This window comes from Thunnus thynnus, chromosome 22 (assembly GCF_963924715.1).
Source record: "Thunnus thynnus chromosome 22, fThuThy2.1, whole genome shotgun sequence".
Classification (NCBI taxonomy): Eukaryota; Metazoa; Chordata; class Actinopteri; order Scombriformes; family Scombridae; genus Thunnus; species Thunnus thynnus.
The window spans coordinates 7849126-7871407 of NC_089538.1; the positions used below are offsets into that span (position 1 = coordinate 7849126).

The following is a 22282-nucleotide window of genomic DNA, read 5'->3' on the forward strand; positions in this document are numbered from 1 at the left end:
CAAATGTAAATAAAAGCTGAGAAATATTTATTTCCACAATGATGCCTCTTGTACATTGTCTTATTATCTTCTGGTAGATGCCTGTGTCATTTCCAATCAAGAAAAAACTTGCTGGTTGAATAAAAGTAACTTTAAGTCAAAATTTGCCAGGGGTATGAATAGGGGTATGACTGTATATACAGTTTTGTGGTTTTACTCTGTTATTTTTCTGTTGTTTTATTGTAAAGGACCTTGTAACTAAACTTCTAGAAATATAGAATTATTGCATAACAGCATAACAGCATGAAGTAACGTAGGCCTATATCTCGTATAAAACTGCAGACGTAACTCAGCCCCCCAAAAACTCTTTTACTGGGTTATTTGGCTCTTGTTCTCTCATGAGCGAGTGGGTGCTCAGAAGGACGAGCCTCCGTTGAGCACCTGAAGGCAGCACGAAAGCTCCAGCGATGTAGAGCGCAGGAGAGGTGGAGAAGGAGGTGGAGGCTGATCGGGGAGAAGCATGAAGAATAGACCCGGTGTCTAAGCTGACAGACGGGGAGAGCATCTCGTCTTCCCTCGCTCTTTAGGGGCCGACTGGAAGCGGTGGGAGGCAGCGGGGCTGAGGACATGATGGAGGAGAAGAAGCAGTTTCTTTGCGGGGTGGTGGAAGGTAAGAGCGGCCGACTTCATAACTGACCTGTCAGATCATGTGATTTTTCTTGTCTTGGGGAGATGATTATGAATAGACCTCCGTTTGACCTATATTTGTATTAGCGCCGTTTTCTCACCTTCTGTCGGGGAGGAGGGGTAGGGAGTGGTAATATGTGTCTGAACACCAACGTAGGTATGATATACAATAAATGTCTCTATGAGATGATGTGGTGGTGATCAGTCAAGCTTGAAGTGGAGATCAAAGAGCAGAGGCTGAAAAGCATGCAGTAATGTCTGGTTCAAAGGCTGCAGGCTAAGAAAAGGAAATACACTGATGATGATGATGATGGAGATGATGATGATAATAACCATGGTCATGATGATTAAGGTGGTTATGGTGATAAAGATGGTGATGGTGATTTAAGATTGGGATGATGTTGGGATTAGATGAAAGTGATGATGATGCTGGAAATGCTTTTACAGGATGGGAGGAGGAAGACTGTTGTTATGATGATGCTGATGAAGAAGATGATGATAATGGTGGTCATGATCATGATGATGTGAAAATCTTGACAATGATATTATTGAGAAAGATAATGATGTGGATGATGGTGGCGGTCATGATGATGATGATAATGTTTGTGGGGATGAAGATGACAATGAAAGGAAATAATAAGAGGGCTTTACTGTAAAGATGCTGATGAAGAGTAGTAATAATAGGAGATGATGAAGAGGATAATGGTGATTATAGTTGTAATGATGAGGATAATGATGATGAAGAGGAGAGGAGAACCACAACAGAATCAGTGGTGAAAATGCTGTTAATGAGGTTATTACTGCAGTTTCTCAAATCTGTCTCTAATTTTTTGATGAAAATATAGACCCTGAAAATAAACCAAAAATATCGTTCATGTGACCAGACAACAATAATAACAATCCATATCCATTAAATAATGTTCTGTCATCTGACAGATAGTGAGAACAGGTGTTCACCCACATCTGTCATTCATTATTTTACGTATCTGTAAAGCTAATCACACAAATATTGTTGTCTTTGGCATACAGTATGTGTCATCATATGACTGCAAGAGGATAATAAATTGATTTAAAAAGTAACATTTGTTTTTCTAGTTGTTTGTTATTGTTGTGCAGTTGTGATACCTCATTACATTGTGATCAGTATAATCATCAAAGAGATTATATGACCTCATGTGATCACAAAGATTCAAAGATTACAGAAAGAGTCTTCTTAACACTGCTGGTAAGAACTAGGGCTGCAACTAATGATCATTTTCATTATTGATTAATTGTTTTGTCCACAAAAACATCAGAAAATAGTGAAAAATGCTTATTATAATTTCCCACAGTCCATGGTGGCGCCTTCAAAAGTCCAAAATCCAAAGATATTTGGATATAAGTTTACTATCATGTATGCCGAAGAAAAGCATCACATTCTCACATTTGAGAAGCTGGGACCAGCAAATGTTTGGCATTTACAGTGACTAAAATGATTTATCAATTATTAAAATAGTCTAAACAATCTAACTGACTAATCAAGTAATCGACTAATTGTTACAGCTCCAGTAAGAACTTATACCGTATACTGCTGAGATGATGTGAAAACATGTTTGTCATCTCTGTCTGTTTCTCTGGTGTCTCAACTTTCCGCCTCTATGAATATTGCCTGTTCTAGTATTGCAGCACGTTGCAATGTGTTTATTGTGGATTTTCATTTTGCTGTAATAATAAAAATGTGACACATCATGCAGCTTCAGCTCCATCTCACACTTGATTACTAATTCTTAGACCTGTGTTTTTCTCTGCCCCATGTGGTGGCATCCAGCAGAGTAGATAATTGGTTCAGGCTTTGTGGGGAGCACTCTGCAGGATGGACATGCACATTCACAGGTAGACATGCACATGCACACATGTGCACAAAAACACACACTCCCTATGGGCATGCAGGAGAAAACAGTCCGGATTGTAAGTCGATCCGATTTCTTCTATGACCCACTTACTGTACACACATACATGTGCACGCACACACACACACACACACACACACACACATTACAGACTTATTCAGAAAACACAAAGGAGGGAGAGGGACACTGGAGATGCTCCCGTTTCTAAAAATAGCAAATGTGATGGAGAGTGTATAGCTGGAGATGAATTATGCCTCTGCCAAACACAGAGGGGATGGGACTAAGTAAGCACTGGAAGAGCTGGTAACTGTCCAGTTTATGATTAATCACTGCATAGCTGGTAACTGAAAAACAGTACAGAGAACCATATGAAATGATATACGCTATGTTAAATCCAGTTTCAGAGCTTACACAGTGTACTTGCTTTCAGTTACTGCTCGCTGCTCAATATAAAAAGAAATGTCAGAAAGGATTTTCACAAACTGTCACAGTTTATGATAGTAAACAGAGCTGAAATTATTATAGAAGTGTGTCCCCTGCATGGCCTTGTAGAACTAATCACTACTATGAGAGGTGTTTCATTATGCCAGTGGTTATCTATACGTGAAGGTGTAGATTTATAGCTTTTACTTGCTGCTAATATGAAATATATTCAGTATGCTTATTTCATTTTTCTTTTCCCTCTACAGGTTTCTATGGGAGGCCTTGGTCTATGGATCAGAGGAAAGTTCTCTTTCAATGGTAAGTCTGTCACCACTCTTCCAAGAAACTAATTAACCTGGTGTGTGCAAGCCTGCATGCACTCCACACTTAATGTGTGAGCATATGTGTGTAAACCCGGTTAGAGGGGATGTTTTTTTGTTGTTGTTGTTCTTCTTCCCATAAATAACATGAGCTCAGGAATCACTGACCTGACGCCTCTGGGCTAAACCCAGTTGCACGCCTGTATTTTAGTGCTAGCCAGACCTGAGAGAAATCACTGAGGCAGAATGACTTTATAGCAGAGGGCAGGCTCGTTCTCAGTCCAGAGGCTCAGCCATGGATGACAGGAGGGGGAGAAAGAGGGGAGGGCAGATACTGCATTTTGTGTTAGAGGGAGACAGAGAAAGAGGATCAGAGATAGTCTTGGGAGCATTTGGTTCCAATGGTATGGTTTTTAGGGATGGCTCTGTCAGTTGGTCCGCCACTTTGGTCCAGATTGAAATGTCCTTCTCCAGAGAAATATATATCAGCATCTACCAGATGGATTGGCACAATTGTTTGTACAGGCATTCATAGTTGCCAGCTGATGTATCCTAACGACTTTAGTGATCCTCTGACATTTAGGTTTAAGGTGAAAGGCAGCAACAACTATTTGATGGATTGCCTTGACATTTGGTACAGACATTCATGTCCCCCTCAGGATGAATTGTAGTCACTTTGGTGATCCCTTAACCTTTCATCTAGCTAGCACCATCATCAGCTCAAATTTCTAACTAATCCAATACTTACTGTTTTACTTTTTACTTAAGTTTATGACTGAATACCTTTGAAACTAATTACAACTGCATCAGCCTCAGATGAACTTTGTGTTTAGTATTAAGTGGCAAATGTTAGCGTGCTAACAAGCTAAACTAAGATGGTGAACCTGAACGTTACCATTATACGCGATAAGCATCATTGTGAGCATGTCAACATGCTGATGTTAGCACCACTGTGCCGAAGTACAGCATCACAGAGTCGCTAGCATGGCTGTAGACTTTTGTTTTGAGGCTTATACCAATATTTTTAGTATTATTTATCTATTAACAATGTTCAATGTTAGCATGTCAGCAATATGAAAGAGAATTTCAATGTGACTTTTTGATGTCCATCTTAAAGTTTATAGATTTAAATGCACAAAAACAAAAGCATTAATTTCTTTTCATTTTATAAAACATTTGTGAGGGTTGAAAGGCTTCCTTGTACAGTTTAGATGATCATGGGTCATGGAAACTCTACAATAACATTAAAATTTAGTACCATGGTACTAAATGATAGTACAATTCAGTTTTCTTTGAACTGAAATCAGTATATTTATAGATATTTTATGTGTCCTTTTCACCTTTAGAGAGGGAAGATTTTATTGAGCCCATGTATGCTCTTTATTTAGCAAAATGTTTTTTTCCATGCAGCGACCTTCACTAGGACACCAGAGAGCTGCTCAGCACAACCACACTGTTAAGTTGGCCACAGAGTGTCGATACAGCGCCAGCTAAGTGCAGTAATAGACTCTCATTTTTGAATGAGACCTGGAAGCATCAGGACAACATAAAAAGTGTGCCATTTAAAACCAGATGGAATCAACATTCAAGATAATCAAATGTACTGTACATTATGAATTTTCTATTCCAGTTTCAAGGCAGTAGGCCAAGTCTATTAGAATCTTGACTAAACAAGGCAAAGAAGGCAGCTCCATATTGAGTCTGCCACAGCAGCTCTCATTAACAGTTTCATCAGCTCACAAAGAGAGACAAGCTCTTTCAGCATGAATTAGCTTGCTTAGTGATTTCAATGACAGTGAACTACAGTAGAATACTAAAAGGTCATTTCTCCACTTAAAGCGTCATAGTCCATGCATGAACATCAAAACACGAACATACCAGTAGTCAAACATTAATTTTTGCAAAAATAAGAGACATGGCATTCCCTTTTTCATATGTATTCATATTATCCCATGTGTATACCTTGTACTTCGAAAGGACCCAATTAATTCTTGATAACATACAGTACAGTACATGTCTTACATATGAGTGGAACGACACAAGTCCCTGTTGGGAGCTGTGACACAGTTTTGTAGTTGAGCAGCCAATAGTAGCAGTCATCGGCATCCCCGGAGATTAAGTTGTTCCCTCTGCTGTCTGCTTTCCACAGCTCTTAAATATGCTTGCAGTTTGAGGTTGAGCTACACCAGATCATATCACATTGTTTTAATTCACATTTATGGTTTAATGGGTGTATAATCTTTGTGATAAAAACTATAATGTGTCCCTGAATGTGTGCCCAAATGTTGCATTTCAGGAAAAGCTGTGCATTTAAATTGATAAACCTTAAGATATTGAACAACAAAACGTCACATTGACTTGACATTAACTCATTGATATTGCTGGCATGCTAACGTTGGATACTGAAGGTTGTTGCTAGATAAGTATTACTAAAAATACTGGATAGCATTAAAGCAAAAACAGTGTTGGCAGCTCTGTGAAGCTCTAGTGAAGCACAGTGATGCTTTGAGCTAAATGCTAACATCTGCAGGCTAACATGGTCACAATGACAATGCTAACATGCAGATGTTTAGCAAGTATAATGTTATTGTGTTCACCATCTTAGTTTAGTTTCTTAGCACGCTAACGTTAATTAGCAGTAAAATTTTGGACAAGTTTAGAATTTGACCTTATGGCAGTAGATGAAAAGTTAAGAAATCACCAAAGTTATTACAATTCTTCTTCAGTGGGACATGAACATGTGTACCAGATTTCATGGTAATCCATAGTTGTTCAGACATTTCACTCAAAACAACAAATAGGGGGGTTAAGATTCATCCTCTGTGGACCATGATTGTCTGCACCAAATGATAGTTGAGATATTTCAGCCTGGCCCATAGCAGATGACCGATCAACCCACCAACAGATTGATATTTCCATCCCTAGAGCCATGCTGCTAGTGTGGCGAAAAACTTAGATGTGCCCCTAAACATATGCCTAAATATTGAGTTTTCAGGTGAAAACAGCTGTGTAACAACTGGTCTTCCATGTGTAGTTTTGCAACTTTTTGTTTAACATCTACTTTTTGTATGATCGCTTGAATGTCTGCAGGGGACTATTTGGAAAGAAAAGTACCTCAGAAAGTATTTTGGTGGGTTCAACTGGAGGACATCAAAGCTTTGTAAGGAGATTATGAGGATGAATTTGACTTCCAAAACTTTGTCAGCGTAGCAGCAGCTGAGTGTGTAGGCTCCAGGTTTATTTATAGATCGGCTTTTTTTGGCTCAAGTGTGGGGTACGGGACAAATTCATAGCATTGCATAAGTTTGGCACAGTAGAGCTTTGGATGTGTGTGTGTGTTTGAGGGAGGTAGGTTGCAGCTTTGTGGAGGCGACTTACATACCATCTGTCCAGGAAATGAGGCAGAGAGAGAGTGAGAACACAGTCCACCCACAAATGACAAGAAAGACAAGAGCTGGTCCATTTCCAGCGAGAGCGAGAGAACAATATTCATGTGTTTATGTGCGTTTGTGTGAATGCATAGTCATACAGATATTGTTTCACCCCTAGTACTATGCACTATTTATAATTCAAGAGGTCATTTCCTGTAACTTAGCCGGCCATGGAGCCCCACGATCGATACAGTGGATCTATTTTGTTGCTGCTTGTTGTTTTTTTTCCTCCTGCTGTCCTCACTTCACTCTCAGCTCTTAATCCCTGTCCCTCCTGGATTCCTACCTGACAAAGCTCAAGTTTTATTTGACATTTTGATCCTTAGACCATCATCTTGTGAAAGTCATGAATTTTACCTGAATTTAAACAGAATGTCAAGAATAAAACCAAATGTAAATCCAATTAAAATGTGAGTTACAGGGATATAGAGGAGTAAAATAACAGCTAAGGGACAAAAAGTCTAATAATTAGAGAAGAAGAAAAACAGATTTTATAAAATAATGATCTACTGTAAACTTGCACTTCAGTAACATCTCATCATGCTTTCTCTGTGTATCTATGTCTGTTTGTGCCAGGATGCAACGCTGGGGTTTGAACACCTACCTGTATGGTCCAAAAGATGACCTGAAACACAGATTGTTGTGGAGAGAAGTCTACTCTCCTGAAGAGGAGGGTAAGAACATCACTTCTATCCATCTATCCATCTGACTGACTGACTGCAGCCTAACTTGTTTCACTTTCCTACTCCAGAACATTGTGTCTTCCATCAATGTGAAAAGTAATTGTCCCAAATATGAAATTGCCTTTTCGACATTATAGGTAGATTTATTTCTCGTTACCGTCCAGAAGGCATCAACAGTTTTCATGATGTTCATTATTAATTTTATTGTGCTCTGGAAGACGCCATGCCATTAGTCTGGAGGCCTGGTTGTTTACAGTCAAGCTGAATTTCCAAAGACAGACATAAAATGGAGATTAGAGAGAAACTTTAAAATGTTATGTGAAGAGTTTAGTAATGTTTATCACTCTCAGATATGATTGAGTAATTCAGCAAGTTCTGTTTCAAAATTTATTTCTCTCTCCTCTCCTCTTAGGTCAGTTGCGCACTCTCATAGCGGAGGCCCAGTCAAGGGGCCTGAGGTTTGTTTACGCCCTCTCTCCTGGTCAGGACATCGTCTTCTCCTCTTCCTGTGACCTGACACTACTCAAACGCAAGCTGAGACAGGTACAGTATATAATAAAACTGGGTACACCTCTGGTCAATATCACTAAAATGTTGAGTACTTACAAATCCTGTCCATTTAATACAGTTTTATTTGTTTTTAGACAAAACCTAAGAAGAATTAAACCAATTCACTTAAAAAACAGAATGTATGATGAAAGGTCAATATTTGAGATCAAACTGCAATAAAAGTCAGCACACTCTTTTATTTTTTAATATTTTGTGTGCCAGCCTTCATTTTTGATGACAGATTGGATCCTCCTGGGCAGAAATACCAGTCTTGCACAAATCTGTGGAGAGATGTTCTGCTGTCCTTCACTGATGATTCTTTTGAGCTGCTCTTTGCTGGAGGGGATTTGTTGCTCTACCTTCTGTTTTAAAGGTGTTCTATTAGTTTCAGGTCAAGGGACATACTTGGCAAGGTCACGTTTTTTATTCTTTAAAAACTCTTATTTGATTTTTGCTGTGTGTTTGGGATCATTGTCATGTTGGAAAATTCCTCTCCTGCCAACCTTCTTCAGACTGGAAGTCATCTTTTCATTCAGTATTTGGGTATATAAACTTGCATTCATAGTGCCATCTATAAATGACATCTCCCCTTCACCTTTTGCCCTCATGTAGCCCCATATCAGCACACTCCCGCCTCCATGTTTCACGGTTGGCACTGTGGTAGTCCTGGCCAGGTCCACGCCAAACATGCTGGACCCCATCTGACCCAAACAAATTTATTTTGCTTTCATCTCACCAAAGAATGTGCTGCCAGTATTCATCAGGCTTCCTTTCACGTTCTGGCAAAGTTTAATCTTGCAGTTTTGTGCCGTTTTGTGAGCAATGGTTTTCTTCTTGGACGTCATCCGTAGACGTTGACTTCATGCCATGTCCTTCACTCTGTCTGAGCAGTCACTGAAACACCAATTTCCAAAGATAATCCTTGTGCCAAGTCAGAAGAACCTGCCCGTCTGTTTCTCAATGCAAGGTTGCGTAAAAGTGAATTGCGCATACCTTCTGAATTGTACCTTCTGTTATTGGCAGTATGGGTCCTCCTGTACCTCCTAACCACTGCTGCAACTGTGTTTTGGCTTCTGTTCAGTAGACTACTGATGATCTTGTACCCTCTCCCATCTTTATGAAGTCTCCCAATCTGGATTCTTACTTGTGGTGAAAGTTGCGGTGTTCAAAGGTTATTTTATAACCTTGTTCAGGCAATTAGTCTTAATTTTAAGTCACAGGTGTAATCATTTTTTGTATCAGTGATCACAGGTGTACTCACTTTCAGTACATTGAGGCTGTACTTTGAGGCCTGTATATTTTCAATTTAGTCTATCTAACATGTTTGTTTTTAATTACAAATAAGATCAAATGCCCTACACTTCACCCTAAAAATACTACAATTATTGTAAGATGATACAATTTTGAACCATTTAACATTTGAATGATATTACACAGGGGTTTAATCAGTTTTGTTAGTGTATATACTGTATATAACACACAAATATTAACTGTAATGTGGCTTTTTATAGTTTGACCCTGTTTCTTTTTCTCTCTCATGTGTAACCTCACATCTCCCTCTCTCCAGGTATCAGACCTAGGTTGCCAGGCTTTTGCCATTCTGTTTGATGATATTGATCACTCCATGTGTCAGGCCGACAGCGAGGCCTTCTCTTCATTTGCTCATGCTCAGGTCACTGTAACAAATGAGATCTATCGGTTCTTGGGAGAACCGCCTGTCTTCCTCTTCTGTCCAACAGGTAAGAGTGCTAAACTGTGAAATGTACACATTGTGGCAGTGTTTAATGTCCGCCTGAAACTTGATGAAGCATCTCTTTTTCTCTCTTTGTAGAGTACTGTGGTTCTCTGTGTTCTCCCAGTGTATCTAAGTCTCCCTACCTGCAGACTGTTGGAGAGGATCTGCTGCCCAACATAACAGTAATATGGACAGGTGAGACACATGCCCAAATCTATAATTGATTAATTAACTGATTAAACTAATTGTAATTTATAAAAAATAAAATCACAAACGTCTTCCTCACTACTCTGTATAGCGTGGCAGAATCTTAAAGTACAGTTTCTTGTTTTCTGTTTTTTACTAAATCGCCTGCTTCATTAGTTGACCTGAAATTTCTCAGTTAATAACAGCACACATACTGGCAAACACACAGCTCGGCATGCACACATGCAAATACATTCAGGCACAAATCCACACAAAACCTCCTCCACAGACTAAAAAGCGATTTAGGTGCACAGCCACCTACACACATATGGAAGTACAGTAGAAACACACACGCATTATCGCCCACTCTCTTTTGGCTCATTTCTTGAAATATATTGCTTTAGCTCAAAAGAGGTTCTATGGTAGTCTCTTTAAACATGTACCATGATAGCTACATTTTTTATTGGTAATGTCACATTGTGGGATACAGCTTTTATTGTTTGATTTATTTATTGAATAGGACAGTGTGCAGTTTGAAACATTAAAGATGCACTGCACCAGAGTTAGCTTGAAGCTATGCTATGCTTGTTAACATTACAGAGTAGCAAAGAAAAGCTCCCTGAACACACTAGTGTAAGAGTTTTCTTTGTTGCATTCTCATATGGTTCTTTATCTGCAAACTTTTTTGCTTCCCATTTTAACTCTGGTATTTCACAGCAGGAAACATGCAGAGACAGCACCATAGTTGTTGTCGTTTGTTGATTTCACGTGTGCTAGAGTGCGGGAAACACCTGCCCTGGTTTGAATCAGGAAAACAGGAGTACTTTCAAACAGCTGAACAGAGGGAGGTCACTGACGACTGCATGCAAAATGTGCAAGAAAGCTGTTCAAGAAGTTATGTGTCATGAACATGTGGGCATCTTGTGACTCCTGACTGTCTGTTTAGTCAGAGAGAACATTTTTCTCCTGCATCACTCACAGTTTACGTAGTTATGTTGTGCTCTCAAAGCATGAGTACTTCATGATTATCAGACATCCATCTACATATTTACAGCAACAAAACTTAATATTTTGAGGGATTCAATGCAGTGGTCTGGAGGAGACAAACATACACCCATTTTTATAAAGTCTCAGTGAATCTTAGTATATGAACCAAAAGAGGTAAACACTCCAAAGTTCATATACTCCTACTGCTCCAACATGCCTAATTTGAATGTGCCCTACATTGCCAGACAGGGAGAGAACAACTTGTACACTTCATTTTTCTGCTGTCTCCCTCTTATTTGGATGTGCTTCCCTCTGGTAAAGCTTGTTTCTCAAACCTTTATGCTGCCACTTGTCGACTTTTCCCTTCACTCTGGGCTCCACAGGCAGTAAGGTCATCTCCAGGAAGCTGTCTGTGGACTGCCTAGCTGAGGTGGAGTCTGTCCTCCAAAGGCCTCCAATCATCTGGGACAACTTGCACGCCAATGACTACGACTCCAGACGTCTCTTCCTGGGTCCTTTCAAAGGCCGAGAGCCTCAGCTGAAGAGCCACCTGAGGGGCCTGCTGCTCAACCCCAACTGCGAGTTTGAAGCCAACTACATCCCACTGCATACACTGGGAAGCTGGAACAGAGCTGGAAAAGAGGAGAAGAAAGGTAAGAGGATCAGTGGGGGGAAGGCAAATGGAAGGAGGAAGTAGCAGTAATGAGCCAGGAGATGCCCCGAGTTAATAATCTAAAATTGGCTCTGCCAGAGTTGAGCCTTGTATAGTTAGTCCCAGTGCTTCTGGGAGAAATGTTAAATAAGCTTGTGTTGCTTGGCAACTTGCACGATTTCAACCACCAGGCACAATTTTAGTCTAATATTACTTAACTAATTAATTATCTTGTTGGAATTAAAGTGGCATCTCTTGTCCTAGGCAAAGTTGTATGTGTATGTATGTGTAATAGCCCTTTCTTTACCTTAATTTAATGTTTGGTTAGTATTCATTGCATTTCATTTACTGTGACAGTAAAATACACAAGAATCCAGCCAGAGAGAGTGATAGGAAAAAAGGGAGGTAAGATGGGAAAATGTAGGAAGAGAAAACCACTGTAGCGTGTGACGTTGTTCTGAAGAGCGAGCAGGGAGGAAAGGTGGCGGTGGAGGAATAATTGTGTGGTGTGATGATGGAAGAAATGAGAAGAAGAGGAAGGACCTCTGAGGAGGAGAAACAAGGCTGGAGGAGAAACGGGCATTGAGGGAGGGGATGAGAAAAGAGATGAAGGGCAGGCCTGTGATGTGGATGGAAACGCAAGAGGAATTTTAATGATTACATGAGAAGGAGGGGGATGGGGTGTTTGTAGTCTGTGAGGCAATTACTAGATTCACTCTTTTTGTGTGAGAGGGGTCTAACTTTTTGATTTCTATTGCAGTCCAGATTGAAATAATCTAAAAAAAACTTTGTCTTCCTCTGGATGTGAATGAGGTGTATGACTGTTATTATGTTTAACATTTAAGCATAGAGATAACGTTGGTCATTTTTAACATTTGACACTTCAGAACAGCCTTTGTTGATGTATAGTAACTTATATACAGTATCTGGGCTCATTTTGTTGTTTGGTGCTGTATTTCTTTATTCCCACAGATCACTTTCCAAACAGAGACATGACATAATATTCCAGTACAGCAGCAAAAAATGTAATGTAAAACAGCAATTGTAGATGTAAAGTTTTCGTTTTAGCCCTGTAGGAACAAGGAATAATATATACTCTTTCAGTTGCTTCAAAAGACAAGAAAACACATGTTGTTGTTTGTGCTCTAGATGAGGAGTGTGAGTACTGTCCTGATAGAGCTCTGTCTGTTGCACTACACGACTGGATGGAAGAACTCAACCAACCACTACAAGCAGGTAAATAAATAATAACAGTATGATTTGGTGCTGTGCTTGTGCATATATGTGTGTTTCAGTGCTAACCTGCTTTGTTACATTAATGAGCTGTGATTGGATCATTGAAATTGATTCAAACCTGAACTGCCTTTTTTTTTCAGTGCACTGTTGAGTGCAAACTGAAAATGTGAAAGTTGCTTGTCAATAAAAAAAAACAATGCTATTTCCTCATCACAGGTCGACAGAGTGCACGAGCAGATCAGCGCACTTCTGCCCCAACATCACGCTGCAAAACCCCTGACAGATCTGACTGCCCTTCCACCTTTAGAGGGAACTCTACTGTGGCCAAACTCCCTGTCTTCCCCCTCAACTCCAGCTCACCCCCTCCCTCACCCACTAAGGTCAAAGGGGAGAGGGAGGGACGAGAGGGGGAGAAGAAGAGGCCAAACCAGCCCGCTCAACCCAACCACTCAGCTCCGGGATCAAGACCTGGAGCACCCTCAGGTGTAGGCCGGGGACAGAAGGCCCAGGGTCGAGGACAAAGTGGTGGTAAGGGCCAACTAAGCGAGTCCCAGGTACGGCTGCTGGTTGGTCTTCATTATCTGCCCCACGAGCATGGCCCGTCAGCCCAGAAACTGCTGCAGGATCTGACCTGGTTGAAAACAAACTGCCACGTGGTCAGCGCTAATAGCAAGAAGGCCCTGCCTCAGAAGGTCAGAGAGTGTTTGATGTGGCTTTCTTTTTGATGAAATTTGAATTTGACCTTTTCGTTACTAATAGAAAGTAAAAAACTGAACTGTCACTGATGATTACATCAACCTCTACAGCCTAGAGAGTGGTGTATGTGAGAGCTTTGTACACACCATAGCAGCTATGACCTTGTTGTGTACATGTATCTATATCCCCAGGTTGATGAGTGGCGTGGCCGTGCCTCCAGGTTCCTGTCCCTCTGTGAAGACATAGCGCAGCTCCACTGCAGCGTGGTGGGTGGTGCCAACAGGGCAGTGCTCTATGACCTTTATCCTTATGTGTGGGACCTGAGGAACACGGCGCTAGTGGCAAAGGCTTTCATATGCTGGCTCGGTGAGGACAGAGAGATGGAAGCAGGAAATACAGGAATACACTTTGTCAAAATGTGTTGTTCTGTATTGTTCTGTATTGTATAGAAATACCATAGACTGTAAAAAATATGTAAAAAAATTTTTTGCTTAGGAAGGTTCCTAACTGAGTGAAATGACTCGGAAGTATCTCAGTGGCAGCCATGATAAGAGCTGGTCGAAATTCTCTAACTGCTAAGGAAAGGTGAATTCTCCTTCACATTTTTCCTTGACCTCGTGACGTTTTCCATCGAGGTTAAGGAAAAGTGGTTAGGAGAAGACAATAGGAGGGACTTTTCAACCGCAGCCCTCGGGTGCATCGATGTATAAAGAGTATATAAAGTGTATAAAGAGTTCTCTTTATACATCCATGCTCGAGTATAGCGATTTGGCCATCGCTGTCTTGGATTTGGCCGTCGCCATGTTTGATTTTTGGAGCCAGAAGTGACCATATTTGGACGAGAGGGTGGAGTTGACCATAGCGCTAGCTGCTAGCTTGGTTAGCACGATGCATTTACAAGCCATGGTTAACAGAGATAATGCTAATGCTAATTTTCGGTAGGGAAAAACAGGCCTAAAACCGTTAAAACGAAATTTACTCACCGGAAAAACTGATCATCCGACTCATTGATGGGTCTTTTATTACAACCAAACGCGACAACAATGTTACAATTAACTTTAGTGAACTGAAAACACACTGTGACATAGCAGCAGCTACGCCCATACGCAATGGTTACGTTACGTAAGCATGTCGCCACCACGGCGATAACGACGCCACGGTGGCGACTTGTCAATCACAACGTAGCCACGCCCTAAAGCATACCCCGCTTTATTGTGTATTTTACTCTAAATGGGACCATAATTTTCAAAATGAACACCATGCTGCATTGAAGAAGACTTGAAACTAGCAATTGAGACCATAAAGTCATCAGGAAACAGTTTACTGAGGTAATAAATCAAGTGAGAAGTTGGGTCATTTTCTCATAGACTTCCATACAATCAGACTTCTTTTTGCAGCCAGTGGAGTCGCCCCCTGCTGGCCATTAGAAAGAATGCAGGTTTTTGGCACTTCCGCATTGGCTTTATTTTTCAGCCCCGGAGGTTGCCGCTTGAGAAATACTTAGTATAGTATAGTGTAGTGTAGGATAGTATAGTGTAGTATAGTATAATATAGTACAGGATAATTTAGTATTGCAATTTTTTAGTATAGCATAGTATCGTATAGTAGTCTGTGGTATAGTAGTGTATAGTAAAGAATTGTAAAGAATAGTATCCTATAATACAGTGTAGTATAGTATTGTTTATTGTTTTGTTTATTGTTTATTGTTTTATTAGGATCCCTATTAGCTGCCAATTTAGTATATATAGTATAGTATAGTATAGTTCAGTATAGTATAGTATAGTATAATTTAGTATTGTAATTTATTGTAGTGTTGTATAGTATATTGTAGTATATTGTAGTATAGTATAGTATATTAAAGATATTCTTGCGTCAGAAAGAGGACAAAGGATATTTAAAAAGGTTCTGTAGATTATTATGGAGTTACTGTCTCATTTTAATGACGCTGTCTCTTTCCTTACTCTCCACACCACCCACTCATCATCAGAGGGACGTGTGTTGAGTGACAGCTCCACACTGGGCTCTTGGAAGAATTGCTTTCATTGTGAGTAGGCATGACCTTTTGACTCTTTGTCTTCCTGTCTATGAAATAACTAACTACAAGCAGCCACTGCTGTGCAAATTGTTTCTATCAAAAGTAAATTCAGTCTGAAAATTGCCACCTAACATTCAGTCATTTTTCTCAGTCCTAGCTCAATAAAGCACAGCTGAGAACAGTGCAGTGAGGACTGAAACACCAGTTATGCTTCAAATATTTATGGCACCAGCATAACGACTGAAAAGTAAATTAATTTCTGCCAACATCTCTTGAGAAGCTGAAATGCTGTAAAACACTGAACTTTTTTGCTGGCATTAATATTTAACGCTGGTTAAAATGTGCTGGACCATTTTCCATCTGCACTGACAACTTTCCTGGAATTTCATTGGCCCTAACTTCATGATGTCACCAGACTCACATATGATTCTTGTTTGTGGTAGGGTGTGGGAAGACCACAGGGGCAGACCTACTGGGAGTGGAGTCAGAGCCATGGGTGTTCAAGGGGGGCGTGTCTGGGGAGGTGCAGGTAGGGTGTGCTTCATTATATTATGTGACTTGTTAGTGTAATCTTTTCATAACCGACACTTATGTGCACGTATGTGTTTTGTGCGTGTGTTGTGCATGTGTTGTATGTAGATGCTTCTCCCAATAGGCAGCAGCAGTGAACTCTTCACTCACCCTCCTCCTCTCTTCCCTACCTCGCGTCTCTACAACATCAGGCCCTATCACAGCAAGGACAAGGTAGGAGAAGTCACACCCACGCACATTGTGTTTCTAACATTATGCAAGCGTTCCCACTAGTCACAGAATTCATGGAAACAGATAGAAAAAGTCTGGAAATGTGAACAGTTACCTAGTGAAGTCTGGAATATGTGTGTATTTTATAAAGAAGTCACTTTAAGTTTTTACTTGCACATCATATACAATCACTCCATCAACTGCAAATCTGTGGTTTAGCTGCCGTGCAAACCACAATGTAAAGAAAAATGTAGAAAAACGAGCTGGAAGCAAAGCAGGAGGGAAGAGAGTTTTACAGTAAGGTCATGGAGATGCTCTGACTTAGAGATGGAAAGTCATGTAAAATTTATAGAATTTTCAATGAGTGCTACAGAACGAAACATACATTGAGATATGTTGCGAAACTAAGGAAAGAGGTTTTTTTTTTTTTTTTTTGGAGGATCTTGGTTGTTAAGTCACCAGTTTATTTTTAGTTAATCACTGGGAAAAATCACGTGTGTGGAGGGAAACACATGGCCTAGTAGAGTGGGACACGAAATCACAGCTACCTCTCAACATGGTAAGAATTTTTGAATTATTTTTTGCATCTTTTGTGTTTGTGAAGGTGGAATTGTATCGAATGGTGCGCCAACTTCACCTGAGGACTCAGGGTGGCCAAGAGTCCACTGCTGCTCATCCAGATGTCATAGGAGACAGGTGTGTGTTTGAGAGTGAGAAAAGCAAAGAGGCGATAGAGTAACCTTCTGGACCTCAAGAGATTTCCACAATGAACTTCTATCATGTTCAAATGTATGTATATTTCTCTTTTTACATGTATCTTTTCATTCTGCTAGATGTCTCGGACCATGCCTGGCATTGTGCCCTGAGTACAGCTTCATCCTGGAGGATGAGCTGGGTGTGTGTGGCTGTGTATTGGGCATCTTGGATGTTCGATCTTTTGCCAAGCGTTGTCAGGCCAGCTGGCTGCCTGCCATGAGGGATAAATACCCACCCAAAGCGGGCAACGCACACTCCAACACACAAGTAAGTAAAGATGTGCATGTTATGGAGTAGAAGAAGTCAGTTAAACAAACATTCTGTCATGCTGAAGGGAACAGAAATGTAACCTTGTTACACACAGACAGACGCAACCTTGAGACACGCAAGTTTGTGGACACACAACACACAGACTCATACACACAAATGTAGCAGATCAGTACCTGCAGTCACACCATCTGGATCACTCTGGGATGGATAAATACCCACTGGGAAGTGGTAGGCACACACAGGTAAACAAAGCAAATCACACACACACACACACACACACACACACACACACACACACACACATACACACACACACACACACACACATACACACACACACAGACAGACACAGGCAGGGACAGTCAGCCTGTGACATCTGTGGAGGATTTAGCTTCCTCTTCACTGCCCACTCTGTGCGTCACAGCACGCATCAACAGTCCCTCTCTGGATGACTAGCATTGACACCACAGTCACAGGTGTATGATGGTAGAAAAATCCAATTTACTGTTAATCCACTTCAAATTGGCCAAATAAAAAGTTGGAAAGGGTTTGATTATCTATTCCTGCTTTATTGCACATAATAACATAACACTAGTATCACCCTGCATTAGATAGATGACTCTGCCTTAATATGTATTTTATGACCTGAAAGCTCACTAGCTAGAGAAAAACATCACTTTTATGATGATGAAGTCAGCTATTTCCTTGCCAGAAAAATAAATGCTTGCTACCAGCTGCCCAGACAGGAAGCTCATTAGAAGAAACATGGAGGTCTATCTATAAAATAAAAGCTGCTGATACAGTGGAGACACTGCTCATATTACAAGGCAATAAATGTTTACTCAAAAAGCATTTGAGAAAAAATAGGAATTCACCCTGCCACAAAAATACACTGTCTGTTTCTTTGTCATTGCTGGGTACCTTGAAGGTACACTGGTCTACAGTCAGTCAAATTCGGCTTATTAGGGACATCTAGTGGTAGCTGTAGGCAACTGCAACAACTTACTGTAGGAGTCACAACCATTTAAGATACATATGACACAGTTAACTTTCAGGATCTGTGCCTCATCAGCAAAACATTGTGAGAATGTCCTCGTTTCTCTGCTTTCCTTCTGTGTAGGACCTGATCCAGTTGATGGAGGAGGACCAGGGAGAGTACCCAGACTCGCTGCTCTATCACTTCCCCTCCCAGCTGCGACTGGATGCCCTGCCTGAGCTGGTGGACATCAGCGTCAGCCGCACCCTGCTCACCGCCCTCCTCACTGCACTCAAGGCCAACGGTAAGGGCGGAGTGTTGAGTGTGTCAGAAAAATGAAAATATTTATTTGCCTGTCTGTGCAGGAGTTGATATTAATCCTGAATGTTGAAATCTACATTTGTTCAACTTTTAATGGCTGTGTGTATGACTGTGTATGTGTGTGTGTGTGTGTGTGTGTGTGTGTGTGTAGGTTCTCAGGGTGTGTTCTGCGAGGTGCAGCCCACAGACCGTCAGAGGCTGGAGTTCTTGACGAAACTGGGCTTCCTTGAGATCCTCAGAGGGGAAGCCAGGAGCAGAGAGGGCGTGGTGCTCGGGAGGCTGCTCTGAACACGAACACATACACATGCTCATATGCACACACACAGTCACACACAGACACCCAAATACTCACACACATATACACACCATCAGAAACATGTCAGGACACTTGCATCCCTACAGTAGATACACAGAGGCACTTACACAACAACACTACGTACACTAAAAGATGTTAAAAACACAGTATGTAGAGTACAGCGTAGCGACAGCTAAGCTTTGCAAAGAGGCGGGATCTGTATTTTCTTCGTCAAGAGAGAAACCTTTAAGGGACAATCCTGGATTCCTTTGAGTCGGTGTGGCAGTAATGAGGATGAACCCAGAGATTTCTGGAGGATTTACAAAATATAAAATAAGCTTTGAGTTGAAACCTTCAGCAGAGCTGTGCTAATCTTTCCCGGATTCCCGCCCTGGTTGAGGATTACAAGGGTTAGTCAAATTTCAAGGAAGTCAACAACAGCGTAGATTGAGATGGGAGCAGAGTGCTTGATGACAGCAGCTAGAGAGTTTTTGACATTCACACACATGTGCTTTAGCTATAAACAGCTATAAACAGAATAGCTATACACATGTGCAAAAGGTGTGTAATAACTTAGACCATCTTCATCATCATTAAATGATCAGTTGAAAAATTGAAAATGTATTAGACTACTTATGGGTGTAGAATTAAAAAAGAGGGCCTTGAAAACCTATTTTCTCAATCAGCTTCTTATTACGAGTGATGGGATCTTACATCAATACAACATTTTCTGCCAAAGTTACAACAGCTTTGGTCATTTTTCATGGGCTTTTGCTGTATTATTGTTCTTGTTTGTGCTCTGTTCACTGGTTAGAAGTGAGCAGGACCCTGTTGGAAAAGGTAACATCACACATTGCTGTGCAATCAATCAGGATTTAGCAATATTTCAATCAATATCTGGCAGTTGTTGGATGTTTTGGCCACTGTCAATCAAATATGATCAAACTACATGCTCTACAGCAGTCCTAATGAGGCAAATAAGCTCAGTGAGTGTTAAACTCTAATCTTTACATTAAGTGTAATAGCGAAATACAATTTGAAACCATGTTTTCAGGAGCTTTAAAGCTGCTTATGAGAATTAACAGTCCAGGACATGAGGCTTGTTTATGTGTATTACAGGAAGCAGCAGAGTCGCTGATATTGAAATGACCATGTGGAGTTTCTGACCATTAGTAATGTTTTTACAAGTGGGTCCATGTTTTGTTTGTATCGCTCACGCAGGCGGTGTGATTTATATCCTGCCAATGGTTTCACACTATTCTTTTGATTGACAAGTGGTGGCGGTAATGTGCCAACAAACATGGCAATACTCCAACAAAGGCAGTGAAGAAGACTGCTGGCTAGCAAACTTGGGTGTAAAGACTGCATGATTTAAAGTACTGTATTAAAAAAAATATTTTGCAAATTTAGAAATATTTTCTAAGTAGGGAAATGCATTCAATATGTTTGTTAGACCAAGATCAAGGATACATACATACTTCAACCATCTGCCCTGCTGAAGTGTCCTTAAATAGGGCACTAAACCCTAAACGATCCTCAGAGCTGATGCTCCTAGTTGACCTTTACTCCTGACCTACCTGGACGGAGTAAGATCATAACTTTTCCGTTTGGGTTGACATAAAACAATCCCCTTCTCACCAACGCCACAACTAAACTGCTGTTAAACTGTTGATCTTGTGCTCTGCTCCCACAGCTTTATTCATGAACAGTGATTTTTGCTTTCTTAAAAAGATAGGATGTTATTTTCTAGCTCCTGTCCTGTTGATTCAGTAGAGTCTGCTAACAGTAGGCCAGACCCAGGCACGGCGTCACTGTTTACACTTGCTTAGTTTAGATGAATGTTTACATGCATGAAGAAAAATACATTGTGTGGCTGTTCAAAAAGTAGGATTACATGTATACTGACATTGACATAAACATATAATTATAATTTCAATGAAATGCTCCAACATGGCAACATTAACAAAGATATTTTTATTGGAACTTTTTCCAGCCATTATAGCTGTTAAGTCTTAGGAGAAAACATAAAAACAAAATGCAAGTGCATGCATGCTAAAATTCATTAGAAACAGCAAAAATCATCAAGTTGTTCAGATTTCTGTGAATAAAAAACAATCATGCTGACACATATGTTGCATAAAACACACATACACACATACAGACACACTTACACACACTTATCTGAAGTTTACACTGGGTTTAATTGGATATAATAAATACCTCTCCCTCATTTCACATCATTTACAGCTTACAGTTGTTAGATACTGTAAACATCACCAGTGTGTGTGTGTGCGTCAGTATGTGTGTGTATACTTTGTACTTGGTGTATGTGTGTGTGTCTGTGCGTGTCTGTCCAAAATACCATTTAAGACAGCTTTGTCATTCTGCCTTCATTCTGAAACATGTTGAACACATACATACAAGTAAGCATTCACATATAAACACATGCGCACACACCTAGAAAAACATACAACACACACGCATACACACACACAGTCATGCTAAAAGAAGCACAACAGCACTCACAATCAAATCTTCAACTGAAAGTACGTAGAACTACGAATGTTCATTTTTTTGTAATGCAGCTTAAAAAAAAAGACACAACTACTGTTTGTGCAACTATCTATATTTATACTTTTGTTCTTTTTTTATAATTATGCTCTATCAATCACAGACTGAAAGGCACTTTTGTATGTTTCATCTTATTACTAACCTCATCACCATTGTCTGTGAGGAAGTTCATGATAAGATGATAATCTCGTCCCAGAACTGAAAATCTTGTAGGCAAAAAATCCTAAAAGCAATGAGATAGAAATGCATGATGTAAAGAAATGTTTTAGAAAAGATGTCATTGTTTGTGGCAGAATGTCTTGTATTGGAAAAAAAAAATCCTTTTTAAATTTTTTTAATCTCATACTACAGTTTACGGTGTGCACATTTAAAAATGTGTGTGTGAATGTTGGCATGTGTGTGTTTGGGAATAGAGATGGTAAATATACATAAAAATAATCTACACAGGCAACGTGAAGCACTGTGAAAAAAAGTCTGATTAAAGAACCACATCTAAATACTTCACTTTTTCCATATAAGATCATTTAAAAATAACAATAACAATAATTCAAACAGTTGCCTTTAACCTCCTGGCCTAAGCAGCTGACCACTCCGTCCATTTCGGAAACACATTACCTGTCGTCTGTGTGTTCTCATTGTCTCACTGTCTGCCTGCACTGAGGTACATGTACAGTATGTTTTTACAGTGGAGTGCTTTATGTAGTAAGTCCATACAGGGTATCGGAGGGGTGAAAAAATAATTACTGTAGAATTCAGTCTGTGTTTTTATTGACAATAACAGTAAAACTGTCATTTTAACAAGTGATTTTATTGAACTGACTTGATTTCATGCCTATTAAAAGAAGTTTTCTTTCCCTTTAACTT

The 22282-nt window shown here is 40.2% G+C and overlaps 1 protein-coding gene across 1 annotated transcript; it reads left to right on the forward strand.

The window, feature by feature from the left end:
• Positions 1 to 420: 420 nt before the first annotated feature.
• Positions 421 to 22279, forward strand: si:dkey-183c6.8 (protein O-GlcNAcase). The gene is made up of 17 exons (XM_067579477.1): positions 421 to 649; positions 3245 to 3296; positions 7306 to 7403; positions 7825 to 7955; positions 9529 to 9700; positions 9793 to 9891; positions 11253 to 11522; positions 12671 to 12757; positions 12974 to 13449; positions 13645 to 13819; positions 15441 to 15497; positions 15932 to 16017; positions 16128 to 16232; positions 16834 to 16925; positions 17063 to 17252; positions 18376 to 18535; positions 18704 to 22279. The coding sequence occupies exons 1-17, from the start codon at positions 607 to 609 to the stop codon at positions 18838 to 18840; spliced, it is 2430 nt and encodes an 809-aa protein (XP_067435578.1). The 5' UTR covers positions 421 to 606; the 3' UTR covers positions 18841 to 22279.
• The last annotated feature ends 3 nt before the right edge of the window (positions 22280 to 22282 follow it).

What these genes read in the sequence shown, in the direction of transcription:
- si:dkey-183c6.8 (XM_067579477.1), top strand. Translation starts at nt 607, where the DNA reads ATGATGGAGGAGAAGAAGCAGTTTCTTTGCGGGGTGGTGGAAG. An exon ending in TCTTTGCGGGGTGGTGGAAG is followed by an intron (nt 650 to 3,244) that starts GTAAGAGCGGCC and finishes TTCCCTCTACAG; the next exon opens with GTTTCTATGGGAGGCCTTGG. An exon ending in CCAGATGTCATAGGAGACAG is followed by an intron (nt 16,926 to 17,062) that starts GTGTGTGTTTGA and finishes TCATTCTGCTAG; the next exon opens with ATGTCTCGGACCATGCCTGG.